Genomic DNA, 15,132 nt, shown 5'->3' with positions numbered 1-15,132 from the left:
TCTCTATTAGAATAATAAAATTATGAATAATATTGGGTTAAAATATAAATAATTTTTCTAGAAATTATAATCATAATTTTATGTAATAAAAATTTTAAATTATTTTATATCTTAAATTATTGTATAGTACAAATTATTTGTTGTAACATAAATTATAAGAATTTATAGACATTTATTATTATAATTATTTATTTGTTTTACTTATGGCATCTAAAAGCTCAGTTATACATATTTATCATTTTATTTTTTAGACTATGCATGATGTTATAGAAGATTATCTACTTTTTCTAAACTCTAGCTGCACCAAAATTCCTGAACAAGAGCTGAGTGCATTTTGCATACCCATTGCCTCATGCATGCTAGGCAAGAGTCTACCAGAGCCACCACCACAGGCCCTTGAGTATTTTTAAAAATGATAAGTCTGCAGGGCTCGACATTATGAAGCAGAAGAAAGGGGTTGAGTAAAAGTAGTCTGAAGTAATTTTGAGAACCTTGGCTTTCCTGAGGTCACCTTTGTAATCTTTTAACCCTACTCTAAGTTTGGTAAAGCTCAATATACTGCCACCTCTGGCCCTAAGAATGGGGTTGACAGTGAGGATTCTACTTTTTGTCCTGTTCCAGATTGGTGACCTCTTCCTGGCCTGAAAGTAACTCTGTGTTTTCTTGACTACACCTCTTCAGAGTGGATGTTATAGACAGGATCAGGACATGAGAATTTTGACTCATGTAAATAATTCATATTTGGGAGGAGCTGTGGTCCAAGGAATTCTCAGTTTCTTTTTCCTTACCAGGTGGAACCCAATTTTTAAAGTGCATTTTCCAAATGTGTGGTAAGCATGATTTTCCTAAATGTCATCTTTTGTCAGCTAATTCACTATATTATGAAGTATGGTTCCGTGGAACATTTCAAATAGCACATAGTTTTAATTCATCTTTTCCTTGGTTTTGGATGGAATTTTTAAAAGTGAGTGAGTGTGTATGTGTATGGTTGTACTTCTACATGAAACATGGGGTTAAAACATGAAACTCTTTAAAAAGTATTGGTACCTAATGCTGTATGTGAAGATGCATGTTCATAGTCTCAGTATTTTAGTAGGCTGAAGCAAGAGGATCAATATATTGAGACTAAAAAATAAAAAGGGTAGGGGGATGTTGCTCAGTGTGTAGACACTGCTGAGTTTAATCTTTAGTATTAAAATTAAAAACATCTTTGAACCTTTTGTTTATTTGTCTTTCATAAGCATAGATAGCAAGTTTTGGGTCCCCTTAATAAACATTAGTATGATGTCTCTTGAGTATCTGCCATGTCTTTGAGTGGCCATGGTGTAAAAATTACATGAAGCTAACCCATGGTACCCACAGCTCCCATGTTGAATTACCTAGAGAATACCAAACTGGGTGTAATCCTTTCTTCCTACAGAGTACCTTGTGGTCAGGAAATGGAGTACCTTGTTGAACTAGATGAATACTCTAGATACTCTAGAGATTACAGAAATATCATTTATAGGATTCAAGTAAACATCAAATATTGAAATATTAATATTATTTTCCCCAAATGTTATGAGGTTCAGCTCCGCAGAAATATATTGCTGCTCTGATCCATTGATTTTGTAACTTAAAAGAAAGGCACATATGACTTTTGACTTCCATTTTCATACTCATCTAGGGAAGATTTTTTTATAAGGTGCCAGAATTTGAAAGGATAATAAACTGTAGCAAGGATTTAAAAAAAAAAAAAAATCCTACTGTGTTTGTGCAGATGTCTTCAAGGAAAAACTCACTATATGCTAATTGGAAGATATAATGTAATGCCCCATGTTTGAGGTGGTAACTAAATATTTAAGTAAATACCATATGGTTTGAGAATCTCTCACTTATTCTAATATTTTTATTACATATAAAATGTAATTTATCACTAATATTTGAAAGGTTTAAAAAAAGTTTGCAAAGAGAAAAGATAGAGTTAAATGTCAAATCAAATTGTATTCAAACTAAGGTAATTTTTTGAGCCTGTAAAAGAACATCATTGAAGGTTAAGTAAGATCTTAGTTGTATTTATGGCTATAATATTCCTTGCTGTAGAGCTATTTCTAGAATGTCAGGTTAGGAAAATTCAGAGATAGGTAATAAGCAGCTTTTGTTTTTCTAAATCTACATTGCAATACTTCAGGGTCATCAAACATAAGATATGGATGCATCCAAAATCTTATGCTGTCAAGGTTTTTTTTTTTTTTTTTAGAAGAAATAGCGCAAATAAATAAGGTGAAAGTAAAATGGACCAAAGGAGGTTAGGGTTATAAAATTAATAAAATTCTGGGCATATTAGGCCATGCCAGTAATCAAAATAACCTGGAGGTTGAGAAAGAAAGATCAAACCTGAAGCTTAGTGTAGCAACTTAGTGAGACACTGTCTCAAAAAAACATAAATAAATAAATAAATAAATAGCAGGCCTAGAATATATCTCAGTTGTAGAATGCCCCCTTACCAAAAAATAAATCAAAATTCCAGATGAAGATTCCTTTACCCTGAAGCCAACAAATACTTAGGAATTTTAAGAAAATTGTGTGTATGTTGTTTTGGGCTGACATGAGATGGCTTAATATTCTAAGGGTTTCACATAAAGGAGAGACTTAAGATTCACTTTTTTTTAAACAAATATTTTGTTCTTACCCCTGAATATAAAAGTGTTCAATTAATTTTTTATGGAGAAGAATGTGAATATTCTGATTGAGTTTCTAAACCATCATATTTAAAATAGTGAGGATCTTCTAAATCATATTTGGAAGGGAGCTCTTCTGTAGTAGAACAGAAAAATTGGAGGTAATATCTTCAACCAGTTATTTCCTAAAATGGCCTATAAAGTGTCCCATTTTTCTCTGTCATTTTTTATATTCTATGCAAGGTTTCAATTGTCAACCTCCCTATTTACATAATTTATAAGAAGCGGGTATACATAAGTGTGTTCTTTTTTATCAGAATAAGTAACTTGTTTGTGTAGATGTAGAGACCCCTAATTTATAGGAAATGAATCATAAATATAAATATTATTCTATTCTGGGACTTGAAACTGGCACTTCATTTAGGAAAATTTTATAGGCATAACACCAGCCTTGTGGGATATGTACTAGATGTTATCAGAATTGAATTATGAGACTACTAATTGTTGAAATATTGGTTGTTGTTTGCACATTTAGTATCAAAAGTGGTTGCAGAGTCAGAAGTCGTGGCTCACACCTGTAATCACAGTGATGTGGAAAAATGAGATAGGAAGAAAGTAAATTTGAGTCCAATCTCCGTAATATAGAGACCCTAAGCAACTTTGTAAGCCCATTTATCACAATTAAAAAAAATATAAAAACTTCTTGAAATGCATTTCAGGGGTAGAGAGCTCCTGGGTTAACTCTCTAATTAAAAAAAAAAAATAATGCTGTTTCAGAAGAAAGACATCACATAGAATGTTAAACTAACTTCATGTATGTGTTGGTTCACTAGTGATAAGTGAGACCCTGAAAAAAGATGTATTTCTATGTAGTCAGCGGGGCATTTAGGGTGCCAGAACCTTTCAGAATTTTTGTTCTTAATTGCTTAGTATTCTCTCACTTTCTACTTTGAAATGAGCCAGGTGAGGATACAGATTCACAGAGTGGTTTTACAAATCTGGGAATGTTAAACCTGATGTGTCAGTTTCCTTATGAACTGAGAGATTAACAGTCTGTTCACTTAATTTTTTTTTTAATTTTTATTTTTTGTTATATAACTTTGTTCCATGTAGTTCAAGTTGACCCAAGTACCTAAGTGTTTTGTAATAGTTTGATAGTTAAAAATTTTATCATTTTAGAAGTGTGATATTGTGGTCTGCAGAAGTAAAAATATTTTTTTAAGATAGTATAGATTTATGGTATTTTTAAATAATGAGAAGATAGACAACTTTGGAGATAACCATTCAAATAAATATGTGGACTGTTGAAAGTTTGGGTGTGTCTTTAGTGATCTCTTATGTCTTCAACACGCTAAGGTGACCACTGTTGTATAAGTATAGTTATTACTTATATTTTCACTGTGTATGTCTCAAGTATCATTGCTTTGTTTGTTGTTCTTCTTTTGAATATTCAATAACTAATTGCAACTATTATTTATCCTTTGGAATTATGTTGGATTTTTTTCACTTTTTTGCTTCAGTGTTTTGCTTCTCATGCGCTGCTCCCTGGGTTTCATTATACCAAATTTATCCACCAATTTTACTGCTTATAACAAATTATTGGCACTGGGATTATAGCTCAGTTGGTAGAGTGCTTCCCTTTCGTGCACAAGGCCCTGGGTTCAATCCCCAGCACCATAAAAAAAGTATTTTATTGAAAGGTTGACATCACTACCATATGTGAAAACCACCTCTTTTAACTCATTAAAATTTTTGTGAAGTTAAATACTGTGTCATAAATCATATGGTTTATGTGATGTGTATTTATTCATTTTTGCTTCAGGAACCATTGACATTATGGGATGTGGTCATTGATTTTTCAGAGGAGGAATGGAAATGCCTGGACCCTTCTCAGCAGACTTTATATGGAGATGTGATGTTAGAGATCTGTAGACACCTACTCTTTATTGGTGAGCCTAAATTTTATTCAGAACTTCTAATTCAAAACCAATACTTAATTTTTTAACTGTATAGAGTATCTTATGCCAGCTTCTATTTTGCATAAAAAAGTTTTAGTTTCTTGTTTTTTAGGACAAAGATTAGGCATTTGTTTTTGTAGAAAAGAAAGTGTTAAATATTTTTCTTTATCTTTAACTTATCATTTCTAATTAGTGCTCACAATGTAGAGAATAAAAATGGTTTCAAAGTATTTTAGTGTTTTTGTCTGAAAAAATGATTTGGAAAATAATTGTGTAGAACCTTAAGGGTGTTTTCTCTTTATTTTTTTCTATGGAAGAAAATATTAAAAAGCCTTCTGTAGTTATCAAGAAAATAACAAAATGTGACATACTCCATTTTCCATCAAAAACATCTTGCTCTCTGTAAGTTATCCTTGGTCACCTTTCTTTCCCCCAAAGAAATAACCTTGGAATTTGAAGAGAAAATTGACAGCAGACATATATCAAAGTGGGTAGAAATCAATGAAGCAAAGAATACAGATAAGAGGTTCAAATGTCAAAGAGGAATTCACATTTAAAAATGTTAATTGATAAGCTAAAATCTGACACAAATTATTTTTTTCAAACCTAGGTTTATTTCTGTTGCAATAATTAAAGAGCATTGCATGCTCTATGTTTATCATGCATATGAATTATTTAAGCTCCTTTTTGTTCTCCAGTGATCTCCCTACATTCAAATACACAAAGCATTGTTTAAAAAGAAAAAGACAGAGTCAAGAGGCAGGAAAGGTGGGATAATGGCAAGGAGGCCAAGCTGCCTCATATCAATAGGTTAATTTAGTTCATTGGCATCACTACTACATATTGTTCATTTTATTACTAGGCAGATTACCAACTTAGCAACATTATGCACCTTATTCCTCAGTTATATACTAAGTAGTAATGTGCAATTTTAGGAGTTTTGTGTAGCTCTCAAGAAAGTCCATTGTATAAACTTACTGTTACATACATAGTTTTAGGCTCAGTGAAACATTGTGCTTATCTATAAAGAGAGTTCTTTTATTCCCAGGAGCTGTGTGCCAGAGATCATATTTGAGGCTGATAACACTCTAGTGAAGAGCATTTTCAAGCAGGGAATTGACATAGCACCTTGACATTGCACATGTATTTTTTTTTATTATTTTTCTGCCATGTAATAAATAGCTGTATTTCATAATCCCTGCTCCTAATGGTTATGTAAGTATAGCTGATCAATGTGGTTTAAAGAAGAATTTTCAGGGCTGGGGCTGTAGTTTAGTGGCAGAGGGCTTTCCTCACATGTGTCTGGTACTGTGTTTGATCCTTAGCACTACATAAGAATGAACAGATATAATAAATGCATTCTGTCCACCTATCACTACAAAAAAGTAAAAAGAAATATTTCTATTGTAATACAATTATCCAGAATTTTGTGGGTTACATTTTTCTAATTCTTTTTTTTTTTTTTTTTGAGTTTCACTCTATAGAGAGCTTCAGTGTTGTTCATTAGGTTTTCTCACATCCGTGATATTGTTTTTATTTCTATACCTATATGTTATAATTGAACAGAAATTATCATGATTTATCACTTTAGGAAAATATTAGTTGAAGTTAAACTGCACGTGAACCATGTTCCAATTTTCAATCAAGTTTTCTATGATTTTTTTCACATGTATAAATATTAACCCTTTTTATATATTATTTTATATAGTACATTGATTGTTTATACTCAGTTCTTGTGCTTAATCATATAATTTATTTAAGTTTATATATTTATACATACACACACAACCACACACAGTGGATTGAACTCTTATAATACTGAGATACATCATCATGCCCTTTTGACTTTTAGTTTCCAATAGACTCATGCTAAGTGGCTGAAGCTGAAATTCTATTTCCATGCCTCAGCCTTTCTTCCAAGTTGCTAGAATTAATGGCATATTCATTATCTCTCTCTATATGAATCTGTTTTTGTCTAGGAGTAAGACTTTAGTATTTTAAAATTACCATAAAGATGTTTCCAATTCTGTTTATCTTTTATGTATTTGTCAAATTTTTAATTTTGATAAAAACTGTATACTGTATAACTTTCCTGAACTTACTGTCTTATATATTTTGAATTTACTGCTCAGTAGTATTCATATAAATTGGTAAGATTTAAATTTTGTAAGATTTTTTTTCTAGAATGTGTGTATCACATAAAAAGTAAGTTTATTTTTCCTCCTAACAAGTGATTCTATGTCTCACCTTTTCATCCCTGATGCCATTCTTTTTGGTGTCTATATTTGGCTACAGTAGATATCTCTCATACATAGAGTTACCTGGTATTTGTTTTTTTAATTGGTATTACTATTTCACTTAATATGCTATCTTAAAAGTTGAACATTGTAAATATTACACAATTTCTTATCTTTGTAAAATTTTAAAAGTTTTCATATTTCATTTCAAGTTCCCTACATGTAGTCATGTGAAATGTAATTTGATTGGTTTGCCACATTGGTCTCTGTTGAATGTTGTTTTAATGATAATAGATCTGTAAATATATTTTGATTTGACCATCAAGTTGAGGGCTAATTGATGTGCTTTAAGTTTTATTACTCATGTCTTCCTCATTTAACCTCAAGTTAAAATGCTCTATTGAATATTGTAACTTTTATTGTATTTATATAAGGAAACATTTTTTTTATTTTAATATGTGTAGTTATGTATGTACCCAGGATATTCCATTGAATTGTTCAAATAACTTATTTTGTACATGCAAAAATAATATTTATTTTTTGATTGGTATTACATGGACTTCATAGATTACTTTGGGTGCTTTAGGCTTTTTTTCTGTAACAGAGGTGTTTACCCTCTGAGCCACATCTACACCCCTTTTTTGGGAAGGTTACTGGGGATTGACTTTAGGGGCACTTGCCCACTGAGCTACATCCCAAGCCCCATTTTGTATTTTATTTAGAAACATGGTCTCCTTCAGTTGCTTACCACCTTGTTTTGATGAGGCTGGATTTGAGCTCACAATCCTGCTGTCTCAGACTCCCAAGCTTCTTGAATTAAAAGTGTGTGTTATCACGCCTGGCTGGCAGCTGTTTTATATATGATTTTGTTACATTGTCTAGATAAGTTGCTTAGGGCCTTGCTTAATTGCTGAATTTAGCTTTAAACTCATATTCATAAATTTAAAATATCACTTTTGCTTTTGATTTCTGTCTTATTATGTTATGTTAGAATGCAACTTCAATATTGTAATATCTGTTAACATTTGTTTTGTGCGTTTAACCTGATTTCTTTGGAATAATATTCGAGAGACTACAGAGAATATTGCCTCTGTAAACCAAAATGGTTTTTAATGTTATTTGAAGTTTTTTTTTTTTATTCCTTTGGTAATAATGCAATTCTATTTTTTATTCTTTGCATTAATTGGGGATTGATGTCTCCTATTATTATGTTTTTGCTTTCTATGATGTTGAATTTTGTCTTTTCTTTCTGTAGATGAAAAACATTATTTGAGTTACAAACATATTCCATATTATTGTATTCTAAGGATTTGGCATATTTATTTTTATATAATATTCTACTTTGTCTCTTATTTTTATAAATATTATCAACAATTTTGAATGTAATATTTGTTTTATCCTTTTGTTTTTAATCTTTTTGTGACCTTATATCTAAAGAGAATTTTTGTAGATTTAAATCTGACATAGTTAACATATTTTTAAGTTTAATCTTGTTTGTCATATTGTGTTTTGATTAGTTTTTTTTTCAAAATTGTTTATTGATATTGAAATTAGTGATGAGGAAATACTTCTATAGTTTTCAAGTTTTGTTGATTTCTTATATTTTTTTTCTACTATTAAAATATGCCTTAATGTGTAGCTCATACATTTTAATGGTGATAATTTACTTTTTTCAATTTTTTTATCCTTGATGTTTATTTTGTCATTACTTTGTAAGTATTTAACTGCTTAAAAACAGTAGAATAAATTGGAAATTACATTCTTATATTCTTAAATGAATATACAACCAGTGTAACTCCACATGATTTACCACCAAAAGAATAGATTGTTATAATTTATGAATGTATGATATATGAAGATACATTCTACTCTCATGTATAACTAAAGGAAAATTAATGAAAAAAAATAAAGTACTTAGTTTGCACTACATTTTAATCTGAATTTATTGATTTTCTAAAACAATCAATTTCTTTACATGTGTTGCCATGATTTGTTATTGATGTCACACCTGCTTTACTAATTTATACTAATTAGCAAATATTTATGATAATTTTTATGCTTTAGTTTTCCACATTCTATTGTAGAATGAAATGTTTTACATAAAACAATGAAAATATAATAAAATATATATTTGTATATATTTTTCTTTTCCACAAGAGCTTTCAAATTTTATATGATTTCTGTTGTGAAGAATATTTTATTGCAAATATTCCACTGATTATTTCTCTTACAGCAGGTCAAGAAGTAAAGCAATTTTTGAATATTTTCATATCTTTAAAGATGTATTTTTCATAAAGTTAAAAAAATGGTATTTGTAGATAAAGTATTCTAGGTTCATTTTTTTTTTTCTTTCAACATACCTACCTATATATCCCAATTCCTTTCTGGAAGTCTTCTGCAAAGAAATCAACTGTTAATCATAAAAGAATATCTTTGTTAATAAAATTTCTCTTTTTATATCTTTTGATATCAATTATTTTTTGAAGAGTTTTAAAAGTTTGGTTATAAATTTATTAACTTTTTTCATTTATTTATTTATTTTGAATTCAACTCAGAGGCACTCAACCATTGAGTTACAACACCATCACTATTGTGTATTTCACTTAGAGACAGGTTCTCACTGAGGTGCTTACTGCCTCATCATTGCCGAGTCTGTCTTTGAACTCCTGATCCTCCTGTCTCAGCCTCCCAAGATGCTGGGGTTAATGATATGCACGACTGTGTCCAACACTACCTGTGTCATTTAATTAATTCTAGCATTTAATATATTTTATTCCTCAAATTTTTAATTCATAAGACTGTGTGTGTGTGGGGGGGGGGCTGGGAATCAAGCCCAGCCTTTTGCATGTGAGTCAAGCAATATACCATCTAAAATGTATCTCCAGCCTGAGACATCTTTAAATGAATATTTCTAGTATATAATTTCTACTTTTTCTGTTCCTATTTTTCTGAATTTTTTTTCAATTTTTGACATTTTTATTTAGTTTAATAAATATCTTTCAAGAGGTTATTGGGCATTGCTTAGATAATTAACAACATCAATTTTCCAACTCTCAACTTTTGGTTTGCTTGAGTAGATTATACCCTTTATTGTGTGAGCTATTATTTTCATTGAGATTTTTCTATTTAAAATATGTTAAACTAAATCATCATAGTGATTTTGGAAAATATTTGGAAGTTACAATGTAAACAAAACAGGTCATGTGCAATGATATATAAATGTAATTCCATATAATTGGGAATCTATGGCAGTGGAATGCCAGGTTGAAATAAATTTTAGCATTGTTGTAATAAACTGTCTCAAAAAAAGTATAAACATAGAAAGGTCTATGGATGTATTTTAGTGATAGAATATCACTGTGTTTAATCCTAAGAAATACTTTCCAAAAAGATTAAAAAAAAAAAAACTAAATAAGAGATTTATTTTCTGAAACATTTGAGTCACAGGTGGAGTTAAATATGTTGAAGTGAAGGGCTGTGATTGTGATATCAGTCAGTTTGAATGTTGTCTTCATCTGTGGTGCTACAAATTCTTAAGATGATTTTCAAAGTTCTCACAGCTTTTGTCAGCATATTATATTAAATTCTGTATATTTGTTGAGTAATAATGGCTTTAAATTATTCTGTTCTGGTGCTACTCCCCTCCCCAACCTTGATGAGTTTTTATATATTTGCAGAGTCTATTCCCCGTAGTGTCATAAGTGGAATAACTTGCTATTTTAATTTATTTCAGGTATGACTTCTAATCCAAACCAAGAATTTTCAGAAGAAGAAGAAATAAAATATTTTTTGCAAAACTTGATAAAGAGCAGGTATGGATACCAAGAGAGTTATATACTTAATTTTAAACAAGAAATAGAAATTAAAAGAGAGGAAAGTTCAAAAAATTTTTAATAAAGAGAAAAAAAATAATGAAAATTATTTATACACAAAATTACAAATTAATCAGGTTACATTATTACAAACATCTCAGAAGACTGACTCCTCAACTTGTGACAGCCACTTTTTGTTTGGTTAAAATTTTTAAGTACATTATTGTAATTTTAAAATATTTTGTTTAAAACCACTACAATGCACAGTATTTTCAAATGCAAAAACATGTATCAACCTACATATATATTCAATGTTTGCAAGCTATTATAAAGCTGAGTCTTTAAAATACCTTCAGGAAAATAAAGACTCAACCAGTTTTGGAAGCTTTAGAAATAAAACTAGAATAGAAATGGGCATTTTAGTAAAAAAAATCTAAACAGTAATAAAATGCTTATTAATCAGTTATGTTTTAACTTTTAATAATCTCTATGTGATTGCACATTAGATAAAAGTCTACAGATCACTAATACAAAATTGCAATATTCTAATCTGTTTTATGAAGTTATAACAAGGTAATTTTCTACACAATATAGACAAATTGTCTCATCATTTAAACACATGTATAGTATTTTTACTTAGAGACAAGAAAAATATTCAGATTAAGGAGAAATGGAAATGCTGCAATAAGCCTCACTAGGACTTTCTGTTGAAAAGAACTATTGATTAATTAAATATGTTTAAGGTGAAAGTTTGGTAGCCATTGCTTTTTAAATCCATTAATAATTAATAAAAGTGAAGAGAAGCAGCAATGTCCTTCTAAAACACATCAAATAAGCATACAGCTCATCTGTCATGTAAACCAATTGAAACAAAGGAAAGACTCAGGAACTTCTAGCACAGTCTCTCAGAAAACCCAAAGCCCAAATGGCATGCAGGAATGCATCACACCTCAAAAGCAGACATGGGGGTCTTATGAGAACAATGTAAGTCTTCTGACACTCTTCTGGGCTCATGCTGAGGAGTAGAAAATATGCCTGGTGCATAAGCAGTAGGGAAGGTGTGGGGCTAATGAAGAACAATGAAGGGCTAAAGCTTGTAATTGTAAAACTTTTAAGACAATTAAAACAGCCACATTGGTGAGGTAAGACCACCTTTGAATGGGACATGTCTTACCATGTAATTTCTCCTCCTTAGGGAACAGAGACCTATAATGTCTTTGTCAATCCATGATTCTGTCTACTGTTTCAGGATACCATTTTTGTAGACCCTTCTCCCTGAAACTTGATGGTTTGAGTCAAGGTTGCTTGTAAATATTTATAATTTTAATTCAACTTGAAGCACTCTTTGTGTAGTTACCTCTACTATCTATTTATGACTCACAAGTTAGCATAATCACTCCATGTCATGGGACCTAAAACATTCCACCTGAGTCATTTCCTTCTTGGAAAGTGATGAGCCACCTGAAAAAAAAATGAATACTGAAATAAATAAATAAAGGAATATGACACAAGGCCATAACTTATGATAAAAGAGGTAAAACACCTTATAGATTCTCTAGACCACATAAGATCTAAAAAAAGATGACTAGATAATTTTTCCATTCTTTATTTAAGGGAGTGTACATCAAAGGTAGGAATAAAATTTCAACAGTAAAATTTTTTCTTTAGACATGTAGATTGGCATTCTAGCAAGTCTCACCCATCTCTATGATGCTGTGGCTATGTGGCTCCAATGGATGATACGATCTCCAGTGCCATGCTGAATTTAGACAAAACTAGGTAGTATATAACATGTATTGGATAGTCTCAAACAAGCTGGATTTCAACTGTGAGTTCCCAGATACTAGTCTTTTTTCCTAATGGATTCCTTGCTTTTTTAAAAAAAAAAAAATTTCATGCAGAGTTCATAGATATCTTTCAGCAGATCCATCTGACATGCACTGCTTCATCTTTCATATCAACAGGGATTTTGACCAGTCTCCAAGTGAATACCCAAAATATCTATGCATTCTGTGGTTGTGGGTGGAATGAGAAAAACTTTCCAAGTGTAAGATCCAGAGACTTCCTGGATCCTATACATGTCCCCAGTGAACTAAATCTCAGGCCATAGCACTACTCATCTGTGCATCTCAAGGAATATGTTTTCAACAAATCCAAAGTATTTTCTAACTGATTTCAGTGAGCTAGTTACATAGAAAGAATTTTAACAACACCCTCAGTGATATATATTTTTGCTGGAAAATTGAGCAGCCCAGCTCAGATGCAGTTTGGTTTTTGGCTTAATGAAAATGCTCTGGCACATAAGTGCCATGTTTATGTTCCAGTGCCTGCAGGATTTTCCGCAAATTAAAACCAAACATTAGTGTGTTTGAGGCAAGTTGGAACTGTAGGGATATGGGGCATTGGCTAAGCTGGAAAGAGACAATGACACATATGGCAGTCATATTTGAGGACTCGTGTGCTTTTAAATATATTTGCACAGCATTTTGTAATTATACCCTTCCTCTAAAAGATACAAAATTTTCTATGCAGTCAATTTCATTCTTTAGTTAGTAAGTGGAATAATTTGAAATGCACCATTCTGTAAATATCCACAAATATTTCTGTTCAGGACCTGTAGACAATCTCTACCCAAAGTAATTAGCAGTATATTAGATTTGGTGTAAAACAATGTAAATTCTGTGAAAGTAATTAAAATTTCCCTTTTTTTAAATCCTAGAAAACACCCATGTGATCAGTTAAAAGAGCTTTACAATGATAAAAGTGAAAAAGTTTTCAATCCATGCCAAAAATTTATTTATCCAAGCTTTCATAATCAAGAGACAAATTACAGATATAAGGTATGTGAAAGCGTTTTTAATAAAACTACAAGAATTCCTGAACTCCAGAGAATTAATTTTGGTGGGAAGCCCTACAAGTTTAAAAAATATGTAAAAGCATTCAAAGATCCCTCAATTGTTTATCAGAGCAGTGATAAATCCTCCATAAGTAAAAAATGTGAAAAAATTTTTACTCAAATTCCATCCATTACTAAAAACCATAGGCTTTACAATGAAGATATACCCTACAAATTGAAGAAATGTGAAAATATCTTTAAGTGTTGCTCAAACCTTTTTAAACACTACAGTAATCATAGTGGAGAGAAAATCTGGAAAGGTAAAGAAAGTGTCAAAGCTTTTAATCAAAAATCACACCTTACTGAACACCAGAAAATTTATACTGGAGAAAAGCCATACAAATGTACAGAATGTGGCAAAGCTTTTCATCGAAAATCACACCTTAATCAACACCAGAGAATTCATACTGGAGAAAAGCCATACAAATGTAAAGAATGTGGCAAGGCTTTTAATCAAAAATCGTGCCTTCCTCAACACCAGAGAATTCATACTGGAGAAAAGCCATACACATGTACAGAATGTGGCAAAGCTTTTAATCGAAAATCACACCTTACTCAACACCAGAGAATTCATACTAGAGAAAAGCCATACAAATGTAAAGAATGTGGCAAAGCTTTTAGTTACAGAGTAAGCTTTACTCAACACCAGAGAATTCATACTGGAGAAAAGCCATACAAATGTACAGAATGTGGCAAAGCTTTTAATTATAGAGTAAGCCTTACTCAACACCAGAGAATTCATACTGGAGAAAAGCCATACAAATGTACAGAATGTGGCAAAGCTTTTAATCATAGAGTAAGCCTTACTCAACACCAGAGAATTCATACTGGAGAAAAACCATACAAATGTAAAGAATGTGGCAAGGCTTTTAATTCAAAATATTACCTTAGTGAACACCAGAGAATCCATACTGGAGAAACGCCATACAAATGTAAAGAATGTGACAAGGCTTTTAATAAAAAATCAGGCCTTACTCAACACCAGAGAATTCATACTGGAGAAAAGCCATACAAATGTAAAGAATGTGGCAAAGCTTTTAATTATAAACTAAGCCTTACTCAACACCAGAGAATTCATACTGGAGAAAAGCCATACAAATGTAAAGAATGTGGCAAGGCTTTTAATTCAAATTATTACCTTAGTGTACACCAGAGAATCCATACTGGAGAAATGCCATACAAATGTAAAGAATGTGGCAAAGCTTTTAATTATAGACTAAGCCTTACTCTACACCAGAGAATTCATACTGGAGAAAAGCCATACAAATGTAAAGAATGTGGCAAAGCTTTTATTCAAAAATCACATCTTACTGGACACCAGAAAATTCATACTGGAGAAAAGCCATAGAAATGTAAAGAATGTGGCAAAGCTTTTAATTATAAACTAAGCCTTACTCAACACCAGAGAATTCATACTGGAGAAAAGCCATAGAAATGTAAAGAATGTGGCAAAGCTTTTAATTCAAAATCTCACCTTAGTGAACACCAGAGAATCCATATTGGAGAAATGCCATACAAATGTAAAGAATGTGGCAAAGCTTTTAATTATAGACTAAGCCTTACTCTACA

The 15,132-nt window shown here is 31.2% G+C and overlaps 1 protein-coding gene across 1 annotated transcript in view; it reads left to right on the top strand.

Annotated features, from left to right (window-relative positions):
- LOC113178322 (uncharacterized) overlaps nt 1–14,911 on the top strand; it is a 51,993-nt gene extending 37,082 nt beyond the window's left edge. Inside the window, exons 2-3 of the mRNA XM_077791727.1 lie at nt 4,483–4,577; nt 13,387–14,911. Of these exons, the coding sequence (XP_077647853.1) occupies nt 4,483–4,577; nt 13,387–14,911 (1,620 nt within the window). The remainder of the gene's footprint in view (nt 1–4,482; nt 4,578–13,386) is intronic.
- Nucleotides 14,912–15,132: the final 221 nt, after the last annotated feature.

This window comes from Urocitellus parryii, chromosome 12 (genome assembly GCF_045843805.1).
Source record: "Urocitellus parryii isolate mUroPar1 chromosome 12, mUroPar1.hap1, whole genome shotgun sequence".
Classification (NCBI taxonomy): domain Eukaryota; kingdom Metazoa; phylum Chordata; class Mammalia; order Rodentia; family Sciuridae; genus Urocitellus; species Urocitellus parryii.
The sequence above is the reverse complement of the archived record's forward strand: the minus strand, read 5'-3'. Positions and strand labels throughout refer to the sequence as shown.